Source organism: Martes martes, assembly GCF_963455335.1.
Source record: "Martes martes genome assembly, chromosome: 6".
Taxonomy (NCBI): domain Eukaryota; kingdom Metazoa; phylum Chordata; class Mammalia; order Carnivora; family Mustelidae; genus Martes; species Martes martes.
In genome coordinates this window covers 49,182,118-49,196,701 of record NC_137893.1, presented here as the reverse complement: position 1 = coordinate 49,196,701, position 14,584 = coordinate 49,182,118, and the positions used below count along the sequence as shown (strand labels likewise).

Below are 14,584 nucleotides of genomic sequence, written 5' to 3'. Positions count from 1 at the left end.
TGTGTATTCTGCTGTTTTTGATGGAACGTTCTATCTCTTTTATGTCCATCTGGTCTAATGTGTCTTTCAAAGACACTTTATTTTCTGCCTGGACAATCTATCCAGTGATGTAAGTGGGGAGTTAAAGTCCCCTCCTACTATTCTATTGCTGTCACTTTCTCTCTTAATGTCTGTTAATACTTGCTTTATGTATTTAGATACTCCAATTTAGGGTACATAAATATCTACAATTGTTATATCCTATTGGATTGATTTATTTATCACTATGTAATGTCCTTCTTTGTCTTTTATTATAGTCTTTGTTTTAAGTTCTATTTTGTCTAAGTATTGCTATCCTGGTTTTTGTTTTTGCTTCCATTTGTGTGGAATATCTTTTTCCATCTCTTTCACTTTTAGTCTGTATGTGTCTTTAGGTCTAAAGTGAGTCTCTTATAAGCAGCATAGTTGGGTCTTGTTTTTTATCCATTCCTCCATTCTATCTTTAGAGTGGAGCATTTAGACCTTACACTTAGTAATTATTAATAGACATGTACTTATTGGCATTTTGTTCATTTTTTTTCTGGTTATTTACATTCTCTCTTATTTCTTATCTGCAATTCTCAAATGATGCAATCTATCTCCCATATTAGTATAGAAGTTGCTCTTCCAAAATGAAAACCTCATGTCATCTAAAAATCTACTTTGACTTCTAGTAAAGTGCATTGTCTACAATAGAAGCTCCATAAACTGTTTTGAAATGAATGAATAAATAAACTTGATGATTGACAGTTGAGTAGGTTCAGTCAGTTATATTCAGACTTATTAGCTATAAAACAATTGTTGGAAGAATGCCAACCATTTAAAGACATTTGCTGATTCTTAACCTTTGAAACAACTGCCATATCACATTGAACTATTGTAAATGAAGTTGTTTTTCTTTGTAAGTTTCTTGATTTTATTAAATCAGCCAGAAACAACAATCATACTTTATATGAAATTTTGGAATTGAATATGTCAATAATAATAACCCTAATAACTACAATAGCATTTCTGCAGTATTACAGATACCATGGAGATGTATTTCCTAGTGGCACTTTAAAATTCACAATTCTTTCAGCTCCAAATGCATATATATTGTGCAACACAAAGGAATACTCTCTCTTAAATAAAAGTGACTAATTCTCATCCACTAAATTGTTATTCAAAACACGTTCTTTGTAAGTGTACCTAAACACATTTCTGTAAAGCTAAAAGCATCCAGAAATATATAGCACTCATCTTGCTATAAATTTAAATGCAATCCTGACCTGTATTTTTATGAATTAATAAAAATGTTACTTGGGTAATCCAGGTTTTGCAATTAATCAAGAGAATTGTATCTTTAAGAGTGTATCCTAGCAACCTTTCAGCAGCTCAGGAAAGACCCAACTGACAATATGCACCGATTTAATTATGCTGCTGGCTCTATCAAACTTTGCAGTTAATCAAAAAAATACTTAAAAACAGAAACAGAAATTAAGTCACAGCTGAAAATGAGAACTGGTAAAGGAGCATAAGGGATGAATTTCATAACTAAAGGAGAACTCTTTGCTTGGAACATGTTTATCAATAGAGTAGAAATGAAATTGGTAAAATTATGATTTCACAAATTGGTAAAGTTACGATTGCTATGGGGGTGTCAGAACCAACATATTGATTACTCTATGAGATTGCTAGTCCAGGACCAAAATAACATTGGGATAATCACAGCTTTAAGAATATATTGAAAACTTGCAACCCCACTACATTTTCTAGTGGCAATGCATTTTATGGGAACTAAACCCTGGAAAAATGTTTCTCCTGAGTACGTATTTGGGAATATAGCTAATTTCATTGCCACCTTTTCCTCCAACCACCACTCCTCCTCCTACCTTATCACCACTACCACACCACTATTTTACGTGGTCCAATACTTGGCACCAACTTTATCTGTTTATATCTATATGTTTATAGCAGATTACATAGCAACAGGTCTGTCCTTGATGAGGCGGGGGTTTTTTGGTAATAGCCGTCTAAATCAAGAAAGCCAGAGAAAGACAGATGGAGACTTTATATAGCATATAAAATCTAAACTCATGAAAACATGACCTACTTCATCTATAAGTAAACACTACCACTGGGATGTATATAGAAATTCTTATTTATATACATCTGTCTTCACAGATGCAAAAAGTGGACACATGAGAAATTTGAATACTTAGTTCTAACTTTTCTTTTATTTAACATATTCCCTGTTTTTAGGTTAATTTTATTTAGGTAATTTTAATATTTATCAAACCTCAGCACAGAAAGTACTTGCATGAACCATTAAGTACACACACACACACACACACACACACACTTTTCTCAAACTTTGGAAAAGCTAAACTTTTAAATCTAATAAGCTTCTTGTTATATAAACCAAAATGTATGTTCTACAAAGAATGTGAAATTCAGGGAATGCTGTAGGACAACATTTTGAAGGTTTTTTAGGAAGCTTGGGGATTATAGACTATAATAGAGTAATGACATATGAACCACCCAATCTTTTCGGTCCTGGTTGTTCCAAAAGCATTCCTCTTTCCTGACTAGTTGAACTCTTCTGATACCACAGAGAACTGACAGTTACAGGCCATAACTGTTGTAGCCATAAAAAAGACAGTGGTTTGTTTCTAGTCCAGAAAGTACAGTGTGAGGGGGCAAAGGTGAGTTCATATACTGTACATGCACACTGTGATCCCAAGCTGTGCTAAATTTCAATTTGCAAAACCCTGCAGATAGCCAATCTAAATAGGAATGTCCCCAACTACCACCTACTAGTGTTAGCTTAGAGCACTGGTTTTCAAACTTGAGTTGCAACAGAATCACTAGAAAACTTGTACAGATAGAGACTGCCTTACCTCCAGAGTTTCTGATTTAGGAGGTCTGGGATGGGTCCTGAGAATTGGCACTTCTAACAAGCTCCCAGGGGACACTGGTGAGGCTTAGGGGCTCGGGTTAAGATACAACTTTTGAGAACAACTGCCTAAAATATAAAGCAAATTTGTTTATTTAAAACTAGACTTCAGAGTTATGTGTCCCACTGACTCTGGCCCCCAGTGATAATGTTTGAGATGTTAACATTAACAGATTTTCCTAGCATATGTTCTTTGATTCTACTATTTCTCTACTGAAAAATATTTTGGATATGGAACATAGAGATTTGTGATTATTTGAATGAGCTCTTCTGTAAATACTTAGGAGAGTAAACTTTATGGATGTCACTGATATTAGAAACAAACATTGAAGCTAAATTTAAGATTTGGAGGGAAGGTCGTGTAGAAGAAAAAAAGCTGCAATAAACCCTTGTTTCTAGGTGTACCCAGTTTTCAGTATCCATGATTGTCTGTGTATGGTAATTCTCAGATTCTTTTTACCAGGATGAAAAAACTGAACTCTGTGATGCTATTACAGATAGTGTGAAAGGTAGGCCTTACCAGAATCCACATTAACTGGGACAAAAATTCTGAAATTTGATATTCAAGTCAGTTAAACAGAGAAAAAAGGCAGGCGCCTTTGGCCATGCTATTCACGGCATCCCCCCGCTATACTAGCAGGGAGGTTTCTTCCTGAATTCTAATACTCTGCCTTCAGACGAGAGTATGGGCTGCTGGTTTCTGTTACTCCCCATGGAAACAGCTGGAGAAGCAAAACTATGTGTGTAAAACTGCTTCTCCCACAGGCTGCCTGTTCATGGCAGCAGCAATATGCCTCCTGTGGGGGACTGCAATTTCTGCATGGGTCCATGAAGACAGGACGATTTCAAAGATGCCAGAGTATAGGACAAGATTCTGTTGTTTAAAAAAAAAAGCTTGGGGTGCTGATACAGAAACAAAAGAAAATGCTAATAGGTAGGTAATGCTTTCCCTCTAGTGACGAGCTTATATTATCTATTCTCTTCTCTCAAGAAAACATCATCTCATTTAATCCTCATTTGTAAAATATGATCAGCCCCATTTCACATCTAAGGAACCTTAAGAAAAATTAGATTATTTGACCAAGGTTGTAATTAGTAACTGGTAAACTCCAACTCAACTCCTGACTGAAGAGCCAGTATTCTTTGAACCCTATCCTGGCTACCCATTTCTAATTTTTGTTTTATTCTAGATTGAGCTAGAATGTTCATTTATATTAATATATTTCACAAATGTAGCATCTATTATGAAAGAATACTTATCTGGAACTTTTCTCTGAATTCCAAAGTGTAGTTTAATTGTCTTGCATACTTATCTTACATAATGATGAAACAGCTCACCCCTCAATAACAGCGAACTTCATAATGGAACCCCATGATTACAATCATATCACAAAAGTAGCCTGTTCCTAGGAATAAGGTGTTTTGATTAGCTAACACTTGTTCCATAAAGAACCTTTCAATGTTTTTCCCTAAGAGCCATTAATTTAAATATTTTTAATTGGAAAATACAGGCATACCTCCTTTATTATGCTTCACTTTGTTGCACACTTCACAAATACTACATTTTTTTAAAAAATTGCTTTATAATTTGAAGTTTTGTTGCAACCCTGCATTGAACAAGTTCGTGTCATTTCTCCAACAGTATTTGCTCACTTCATTTCTGTGTCACATTTTAATGATTCTTGTTAATAACAGATTTTAACCTTTTTCATTTTATTTGATGATCTTTAATCAGTGATTTTTTTTAAATCAAAGTATAGCTGGCACACAATGTTACACCAATTTCAGGTGTACAAGTCGATATATTCTGTGCTCCCAGCAAGTGTAGCTACCATCTGGAACCATACAAAAATATCTAATCTGTGATCTTTGATGTTACTATTGTAATTGTTTTGGGACGCAAACTACTCCCATATAAGATAACAAACTTAATCAGTAACTGTTGTGTGTTCTGACTGTGGAGCAGTCAAAGATTGGTCATTCCCTTTGTCCCTCCCCTTGGGCATTCTTATTCCTTAAGACACAACAATATTGAAATGAGGCCAATTAATAATCCTACAATAGTCTCTAAGTGTTCAAGTGAAAGGAAACATGTCTCTCACTTCGAATCAAAAGCTAGAAATGATCATGCTTAGTGAGAAAGGCATGTTGGATACTGACATAGAGCAAAAGCTAGGCTTCTTGTGCCAAAGAGCCAAGCTGTGAATGTGAAGGAAAAGTTCTTGAAGGAAATTAAAAATTCGACTGCATTGAACACATGAATGGTAAAAAAGTGAAACAGCCTTACTGCTGATATTGGGAAGTTTTAGTGGTCTGGAAAGATCAGACCAGCCATAACATTCCCTTCAGCCAATGCCTAATTCAAAGCAAGACCCTAACTCTCTTCAGTTCTGTGAAGGCTGAGAGAGGTGTTAAAGCTCCAGAAGAAAAGTCTGAAGCTAGCAAATAATGGTTTGTGAAGTTTAAGGACAGAAGCCATCTCTCTCACATAAAAATGCAAGGTGAAGCAGCAAGTGCTGATGTAGAAGCTACAGTAAGCTATCCAAGAGATCTAGCTAAGATCATTAATGGAAGCTACAGCAAACAGATTTTCAATGCAAATGAAACCGTTATCCTGGAAAACGCCATCTAGAACATTCATAGCTATGAAAAAGTGTCTGGTCTCAAAGCTTCAAAAGACAGGCCAACACTCCCTGTTAGGAGCCAATGAAACTAGTGACTTGGGGTTGAAGCCAATGCTCATTTACCATTCTGAAAATCCTAGAGTCCTTAAGAATGTGCTAAATCTATTCTGCCTATGCTCTATAAGTAGAACAATAAAGCCTGGATGACGGCACATCTGCTTACAACATCATTTGCTAAATATTTTAAGCCCACTGTTGAGACCTAGTACTCAGAAAAAAGATTCCTTTCAAATTATTATTGCTCGACAACGTATCAGGTCGCCCAGGAACTCTGCTGATGTGCAGTGAGATTCATGCTGTTTTCATGCCTAACACAGCATCCCTTCTGTAGCCATGGATCAAGGAGTCATTTTCACACTCAAATCTTACTTAAGAAATACATTTTGTAAGGTTGTAGCTGCCATAGGTCATGATTTCTCTGATGGATCTGGGCAAAGCAAGTTGAAAACCTTCTGGAAAAGATTGACCATTCTAAATGCCATTAAGAGCACTTGTGATTCATGGGAGGAATTCAGAGTGTCAGCATGAACAGGAGTTTGGAAGATGCTGATTCCAGCCTCCACGGATGACTTGGAGGTGTTCAAGACTTCAGTAGAGGAAGTAAGTGAAGATGTGGTAGAAATAGCAAGAGAACTAGGAGTGGAGCCTGAAGATGCGACTGCATTACTGCAATCTTGTGATCAAACCTGAATGGATGAGGAGCTGCTGCTTATGGACAAGCAAAGAGTGTTTTCCTGGGATGGAAATTTACTACTAAAGATTGTGTGAAGACTGTTGAGATGACAACAAAGGATTTAGAAGATCACATAAACTTACTTGATAAAACAGTGGCAGGTTTTGAAAGGATTGCCTCTAATTCTGAGAGAAGCTCTACTGTGTGTAAAATGCTGTCAAACAGCATTGCATGCTGCAGAGAAACCATGAAAGGAAGAGTTAATTTGGCAAACTTCATTGTTGTCTTATTTTAAGAAATTGCCACAGTCATCCACCCTCATTCAATAACCATCACCCTGATCAGTCAGTGCAATTAACATTGAGGCAAGACCTCTACCAGCAAAAAAATTACAACCTGCTGAAAGCTCAGATGATGGTAAGCACTTTTTTAGCAATATTTTTATTATTTTAAAAAATATTTTATTTGTTTATTTGACAGGGAGAGGGAGGAGCAGGCTCTCTGCTGGGCAGCAAGCCTGATGTGGAACTCAGTCCCAGGACCCTGGGATCATGACCTGAGCTGAAGGCAGATACCTGACTGAACCACCCAGGCGCCCCTTAGCAATACTTTTATTAAAGTATGTATGTTGCTTTTAGGCATAATGCCATTGGACATTTAATAGACTATAGTGTAAACCTAGGTTTTATATGCACTGGAAAACTAAAAAAATAATTTGACTTGCTTCATTGTGGTGGTCTAGAACCAAACCCACAATAACTAAATGGATTTTTTATGTCTAAAATTTCTTCGTCAGGGAAAAATGCCTCCCCTATCCATAGAAGTTGTGATCATTCCATGAAGAGGGATAGTAGTTTCTTCCTTCTACACAATACTACCAGCCCTGTAGGTGGGCATATAACATAAACTAGCCAACCAGACTTTTGCCAGAGCTATAGAGAAGATTTTCTTTTTGAAGCGGGTGCCCAGCTAAAGGGAGCCAAGCTAAAAGGTGGGCAGAGTAAACACTATTATTTGAACCTCCAGATCAAACCACACTTTCCTGAGCTTTCCATATTCAAGCCAAAAATAATTTCCTTGTTTTGTTTAAGCTGGTTTGATTTGGGTTTCTGTCCCTTACCACTAGTGCAAGATTATTTTCTGAAATATCTTATTTCTTTGGACTTCTTAAATTGACACTACTGAATGTAGTCTATCACCTGTATCCATCACTTTCATTATTACAGTCTACTAGCCCCAACTGTAAAATGGGAGTAACAGTATCTACTTGAGAAAAAATTTTATGGGGAGCATATGCATAAAAACGCCAACTGCCATGCCTGGCATTCAACAAGTATCACTTCTCTTCCCTGTTTCTCTATCACCTTTCCGAAACATCAACAGCAATAATCTGAGCCTTTACATTTCTGTTCTTCACGTATAAACTCATTTAACATATGCAGTCACCATGAGGTAGGTCCTATTATTAGCCCCATCTTATAGAGGGGGAAAAGCAGATACAGAGAGGTTTTGTAGCTTACCCAAGGATACACACATTGTGGGAGAGCTGAGGAACAAATGTTCACATTATGCAATCATAAAGGCCTGTGTTTTCTGTATTTCATTTTTGCTGTGAAGCTTACTGCATAGTTAATGCTGAATAAAGCAAGGAAAGTTCCAAGTGCAGACCTAAGGGGCACAATATATTTAGCATGGATGTTTTATAACTTGGAGAGGTTTTTTGCTTGTTATCTTGTGCAAAGTGTAGTGTCAATATATGTACATACCTATGCTCTATGTTTCAATTATACTCTAAAATAACGTCAATCAGCTATGAGAACAGCTAATGTTTACTGAACACTTATAATGTGCCAGGCACCCTGCCAAGCATTAACTTAAGTATTTCATTCATCCTTCATAACTACCTTAAAAGTATTAAACAAGAGCAGTAGCAGCTGAGCAAACCCAAGGACAGTGAGAGAGCAGGTGAGAGGGCAGGGATGGAGCTATGTGTGGTCTGGCCTCCTGCGCTCTGCATTCACTCTGAGGGCAAGCGCAGGGCCTATCTTACTCTCCTGGCACCTACCACATGCAGGGCACCCAGTTAATGAATGACTATATGCTCCTTACTAAAAAGAGAGCACTTTCAAATGATAAAAAAGGCGACTTTAATCTGAAAGGGGCACCTGTCCTGTAGAAAGGAGAAAGCTTAATTTATAGTTCCTTTTTTAATCCTAAAAACCCCACACTGTCACTGTAACACACATTTCCCTTTCCACCAGGCAGATCTGCATGCTATATCCAACACCCAACCAGGGTTACCAGAAGGTGAGTATGTCTGATAGGAGATGGAGAGGAGGATCAGAAAAATAGTGAGTCAACCATGAAGTAAGTTTATTTTATGATTCAATTTAATCCTCCTTACCCCCACCTTTTTATATTATGAGAATATATGTCATTAGGATAGCTATTAAGGGTGAAAGGATTAATTAAAACTATAATTATCTGTTAAGACTAGCATACTGTCTAACCTGATTTAGGGCAAATTCATCTACTTCAATTAAAAATACTGGATAGGAAAAAAAAAATACTGGACAGGAAAAAAAAAATAATAAAAATTAACTACGCAGGTCCTCTTTCTACCATTCTACCATGAATTTCCTAAATGACCTAAGGTATCACTCAAAGAGCCATAGCGTGTTTTTAGTTTTTATTAGTTAAGAGTTCTGGGTACAAATAACAAATTTAACTTGACATTTACAAAAGAAAAAAAAAAAAGATTTACTCTCTGAGGTTTCTTCATAAAGAAAAACCTGTTCTGTACATTTTAATATCAATTTTAGGTTGAATTTTAATAATTCTGTCTTATTTTATCTGGTGAAAGACTCGAAAACATTATGTAGGAAAAAACCAAGAGGCTAATTAAATGATCTAAATATAAAACTTTTACTAAAAGGCTTTTTAAAAGCCGCTTAAAACAATCTAAAAATTAGAATACTTTTGGCAGAAAAATTAGCAGCTATGAACAAAATTAACATTACATAATATTTTATCAAGAACTGCATTACAATATTGTGGTTTACATATATTAGAATGATTTGCAACATACTAAAAGCTTATTTATATCAGACATAAAAATCTCTTTGCTAAAACAATTTTTTTAATGTACTTTAGCACTTTTGGGAGATTCAGTTCCCAATAAATGACAGTAACACAATTTAGAAGATGACAGATAGCATATCTTTTCATTAGAGACCTATCCAGATAAGTCTTGCCAAATAGTTATGAAATTATATTCAATAATAAGCATTCATAAGAACTCAAAACAGTAACTTGGTCCCCTCATCAGTATATACGCTTGGCATCAGAAATCATACTAAATTCTGGGGCAGGGGGCAGGAACTAACTTTAGAGTAAGCGTCAACCTACATTTTTTATGCTTTCCCTGACACAGTTTCCACCACTCTTCATTTTAAGAGTGTTTCTCCTCAGTTGGTGGTATATTACCACTTCTTAAAGATCAATCATACCCAACTTAATCCAAGGTCATCAACTCCTTTGTAGCTGAAGTAAGCTACAAACAGCAGAAGACCAACGCATGCATTTCAACATAAAAATATCCGCCCTACTCAGCAAGACAGAAGCCCCATCTCTAAAACATTTGTAACCAAAGGTTGCTTTAAAATCAGTCCTATAAGTCCAATAGTATTACAATATCATTATCATTGGTTTTGATAGTAAGTTCAAACCTTAAAAATATATATTAAAATTTCCAAGTTGGATTACTCTGGAAACATAATTGAGTTGAAAAAATCTTTCTATATTAGGATGAAATTTAATTTCCTATATTTGGGTATGAAATCTCATACCCAGTCACTGAGATATAGAGTGTAAAAGGGGGAGGAAAAGAAGTACTGATTATACTGTACCCAAGCTTCTAGGAGCCATGAAAGGGGAATTATCCACGCAAATAGACAAATGTCTTTTGAATTCAACCTGTGTTAGCACAGTTCTCTTAAGTGGGAAATCCCTATGTTGTTGTCACTGCTTCCACTTATGTGTAGCTCAGCTATGCTATGTAAGGGACCCCTTTCCTGTCCACAGAGCACAGGGCTCCTAAGTAGCACCAGGGCTCCACCATCTGGGTGGAAGCTACGCTTCCCAACCCAGAGCCTCCCACTTTTAATTTCCACTCGACACGACTATATTTAGCTCAGTGAGGACATGACCAAAAATAAGTAAATAAATAAATAGGGATTAAAAATAGGAAATAAATATGAACTCCAATGGAGTAAAACTTCCTATAGAGCTGATTAAGAGGTAAAACCTATTTGTAAATAAAAAACCCAAAACCAAGAAAGATATATCTCTCTTTTTGGTTTCATTCAAGAGTCTCCTTCATTCTTTGCAGACTAACTAGGTGCTGTGATATGATCTACTTCTTTTCATTTATACTGTATTTGTCTATTAAAAATCATTCCTTAATAAGGACTTTTTAATATTAAAAATTCTAAAGGTTTATAATAAATATTGTATTAAAATATTTTAATATTTACAATTGGAAAACTGTATACTGCAGTCAGTCATCTCAGGGCTACCTCTTCAATTTCATCTTCTACAGATTCCACTGCTTTTACTGCTGGTTTACTGTTTGCATGTTTTAATCGGTGTCTATTTGGATTAAAACTTCTTCCTTCACTGAGGAAAAAGTCATCATCTTCATCATGTTCTCTATCCCTGCTGCTCTTATCCCCTGAGAGAAAATTTAGAGGATCAAAGTCTCCTTTGCTGGCAGCCAGAGAATTTGGGTCACTGCTTTTAGAGGAGATGGTGCTGCTGCCACTGGCACCAAAGAGCTGTTCCATCAGATTAGCTTTTTTCTCTCTTCTTGTAATTAAATCTACACTGTCTTTACCAAGTTTCTCTATACTGTTTCTTTGGACATCCAAAAGGCCACTCTTTTGGCTAAATGGATTTGACTTCCCTGATGTTTTTGCAAACGAAGGCACATAGCTGCCAAATGCAAGCTCATTTGGGGAGACCGGGCTTCTAGTATTTCCTGGATTCTGACCATATCCTTTTGTAGTAAAAACGCTGATGTCTTGCAGATGATGCCCATTAAATACTCTCTCTGAGGATTCTGAGAACATGTATGTTTTGGGGCTTCTCTCTGGGGAATGCAGTTTTGATTCCGAATCAGGCAGCAATGGCAGAGGAGGACATTTTATATTCTGAGAATCTTGGAGTTCTCTGTTGATTTCATTCAGTTTAGCAAGTAGCATTTCTCTCTTCAGCCTTTCTTCTTCCTCTTCCTCTAATTTATCTGTATTTTGAATTTGATACATTTCCATTTGGTATCTTCCAGTTTCCAATGCGGGCTTTTCTTCTCTCTCTAACAAAGATATTTTGTCTTTTTGCTTTTTAACAAGTTCTTCTCTTTCCCACTCTGTAAAATCAAATTTTAAAAAATGGGATTTTACAGCAGTTAATATTTTTAAGTAGGAAAACTCAATTGTCATTTTCTACAAAAGTCTAATTTAGTTATCAGTATAGTGAGAATGAACACCATAAATTTCATTGCTACACTTGATATTCTGGAATTCAGAAAGAATGTACTTAACGTGTATTGCATTTAAAATTCACATTTATGGAAGAAATTTTGTTCTTCAGTGTAGAGGTAAGGAAGAAGGTTCTCTATTTTTTATACTTAATATAGTGCTATACACTGAATGAAAGGTGATGGATGGATGGGAGTTTATTTTAAACTTAAATTGAACCTCTGCACGTCATACCCTGAAAAAGATACAATATCCCTTATTTGGTATTCTGACTGAAGATAAATTAAATTGAATCTAATTAAGAGAACACTTCAGATAAACCTCAAATGAACATTCTATTTTTAAAAAATAGGTCTTTATTCATCAAAAATGTCGACCTCACAAAATATCTAGAGAAAACTAAAGAGACAGGAGAACTAAATGCAATTCATCATCATATTCTGGTGAGAAGAAAATGCTATAAAGGACAATACTATGTCAACTAATAAAACTGTACTATGGACAGCAGATTAGAGAAATGTATCAAAGTTAAATTTTCTGAAGTTGAAAACTATGCTGGAATGATTTAAGAAAATGTCCTTATTTTGGAAAAATACACATGCAAGTATTTTAAGGTATGGGCATAAGAAATACCACTTACTCTGAGTAACTTTGGTAAATGGCATACATTCTCACTGATGTTTGAGGTCATTAATTCATACAAACTCCAGGGGGAAAAAATAGAGATGAAAAAAAGGGGCCAGTCTTCTTAAACCCAACTGACCATAATACCTTTCTATTCTATGTTTTAATACTGTGAAAGCATCTCCTTTTGTGCCTTAGCCAATAGTAATATAAATAAATCTTCTATTTCAACTGTTTTAAGTACACACACACAAATATACACTCACTAATTTAAGCAACAATTAAGTCATAATTTAAAGGGAAAAAAAGGATTTCTCTGCAAGAAGCTTCTATAATGAAATATATGCAGAGGATTAGAGTCAGGGATCCCTCTTGCCCATACCATTAAGACTTTTTATCCAGATGGAAATGAATTTATTCCTGAACTTCATTTTCAGTATCTGAAACTATGTGAGTTGGTTCACTAAACTTTCATACCAAAATGAAAGAATACATACAGGAATATATTCAGGACCTCACAATTCACTGATTTTAATGTTTGGGCTACAGATTAGAGTCTCAAGGTCAAGCCAATGGAGTGCATTGTCTTTTAGTTATCTCTTCATCAAGCTTTAGTTAACAAACACAAAAATTTCCTCTTTTATCTGAATTCTACTTCATCTGAATTTTCTGAACGTAACTTGTCCTTATTCCCTAACTCCAAACAGCAACTTAACAGCTGCATTTTTCTTTTCTTAGTAACTTTATTCAAATGTTTGTGATTCCTAATAGACCATGTCCTACCACTGTATCAACCTTTTTTTATTCTGTATAACCAATTTACTGTTCAGCTGGAAAGTATCAGGGGATGCTAACCCTTTCTTTCCCAAAGGATGCTGACTCATTACTTGATTAAACAAATTTTCTTACCATTCTCCAGCTTTTCAACTTCCTGATTTACAACACGGAGTCCTTGATCTTTAACAAATTTTTCTTCTGTTTTCACAGTTGGGGTTAGAATCCTTGCTTCTTCATGTTCACCTCTCTCTTGCAGTTCCAGGTCCTATTACATATTTTTTTTAAAAAATGCAAGTTCACATGTCAAAAGGGGAAAAAGCTATTTAATATCAGAGTCATCTCGCATTAAATATGACACCAAATAAGTTGGAAATTAAAGCCAATTTTAATTTAATAAAGGAGTAAGTCACAAGTTACCATCCTTTGAAAGATGCTTTAGAAGCACACAAGATTATTTTTAAAAATTTTTTTGAAAGTATAACATGTATCAGAACGAGTATCATGGAATTAAAGCCAATAACCCACAAAAAATTCTGAAGAGACATGTTTCGGAAGTATCCTTGCTTTGTATGTTTCACAACAAAATCTGATTAATTCAGTTAACCAGGAAAGGTTATTAGTCAATTATGGAGGCCACGTTGGAAGGTCTGCTGAATATAATACAGGCAGTAACAACTGCATTGAATCTTTCGAGTTTATACTTAAGACTGTGTCCAAAGCCTCCAGTAAATTTTATAGTATTTAAATCAAATAAAATATAAACTTAAGGGGCGCCTGGGTGGCTCAGTGGGTTAAAGCCTCTGCCTTCAGCTCAGATCATGGTCCCGGGGTCCTGGGATCGAGCCCCACATCGGGCTCTCTGCTCAGCAGGGACCCTGCTCCCCACCCCCCTCTCTCTGCCTGCCTGTCTACTTGTGATCTCTCTCTGTCATATAAATAAATAAAATCTTTAAAAATATATATATATAAACTTAAAATTACTTGTTTTTTATGGTCCCTTTCATGCGTGGGTATAATTTTTCTGAGTAAAAGTAAAATACCTATTATTAGTACAGCAGAATGTTGTCCCCTAGTATCAATTTTCCTCTTCTTCCTTTTAGTTAGGAATCCCTTGAGTTTTAGCAGGGTATAAAGCGGCTCAACTGGAGACTACATCTGCTAGTCTCGCTTGCAGTTAAACAGGACCAAAGGGATTTGAGTGAAAGTATGTATGCAACTTCCGATCACATTTATAAAAATAAAAGCTGCTTGCCCTCCACTTCCGTGTTTCTCCCTCTCACAAAGGTGGTGAGCCAATTCCAACCATACAGAGGAAGACTACACTCTTTCAGATATA

The 14,584-nt window shown here is 35.8% G+C and overlaps 1 protein-coding gene across 1 annotated transcript in view; it reads right to left on the bottom strand.

Annotated features, from left to right (window-relative positions):
• Positions 1-10,872: 10,872 nt before the first annotated feature.
• Positions 10,873-14,584, bottom strand: part of LCA5 (lebercilin LCA5) — a gene marked incomplete at its 3' end in the record, with an annotated part of 57,582 nt that continues 53,870 nt past the window's right edge. The window contains exons 7-8 of the mRNA XM_080807130.1: positions 13,381-13,513; positions 10,873-11,735 (exon numbers count right to left, since the gene is read on the bottom strand). Coding sequence (XP_080663256.1) covers positions 10,873-11,735; positions 13,381-13,513 — 996 coding nt within the window. The remainder of the gene's footprint in view (positions 11,736-13,380; positions 13,514-14,584) is intronic.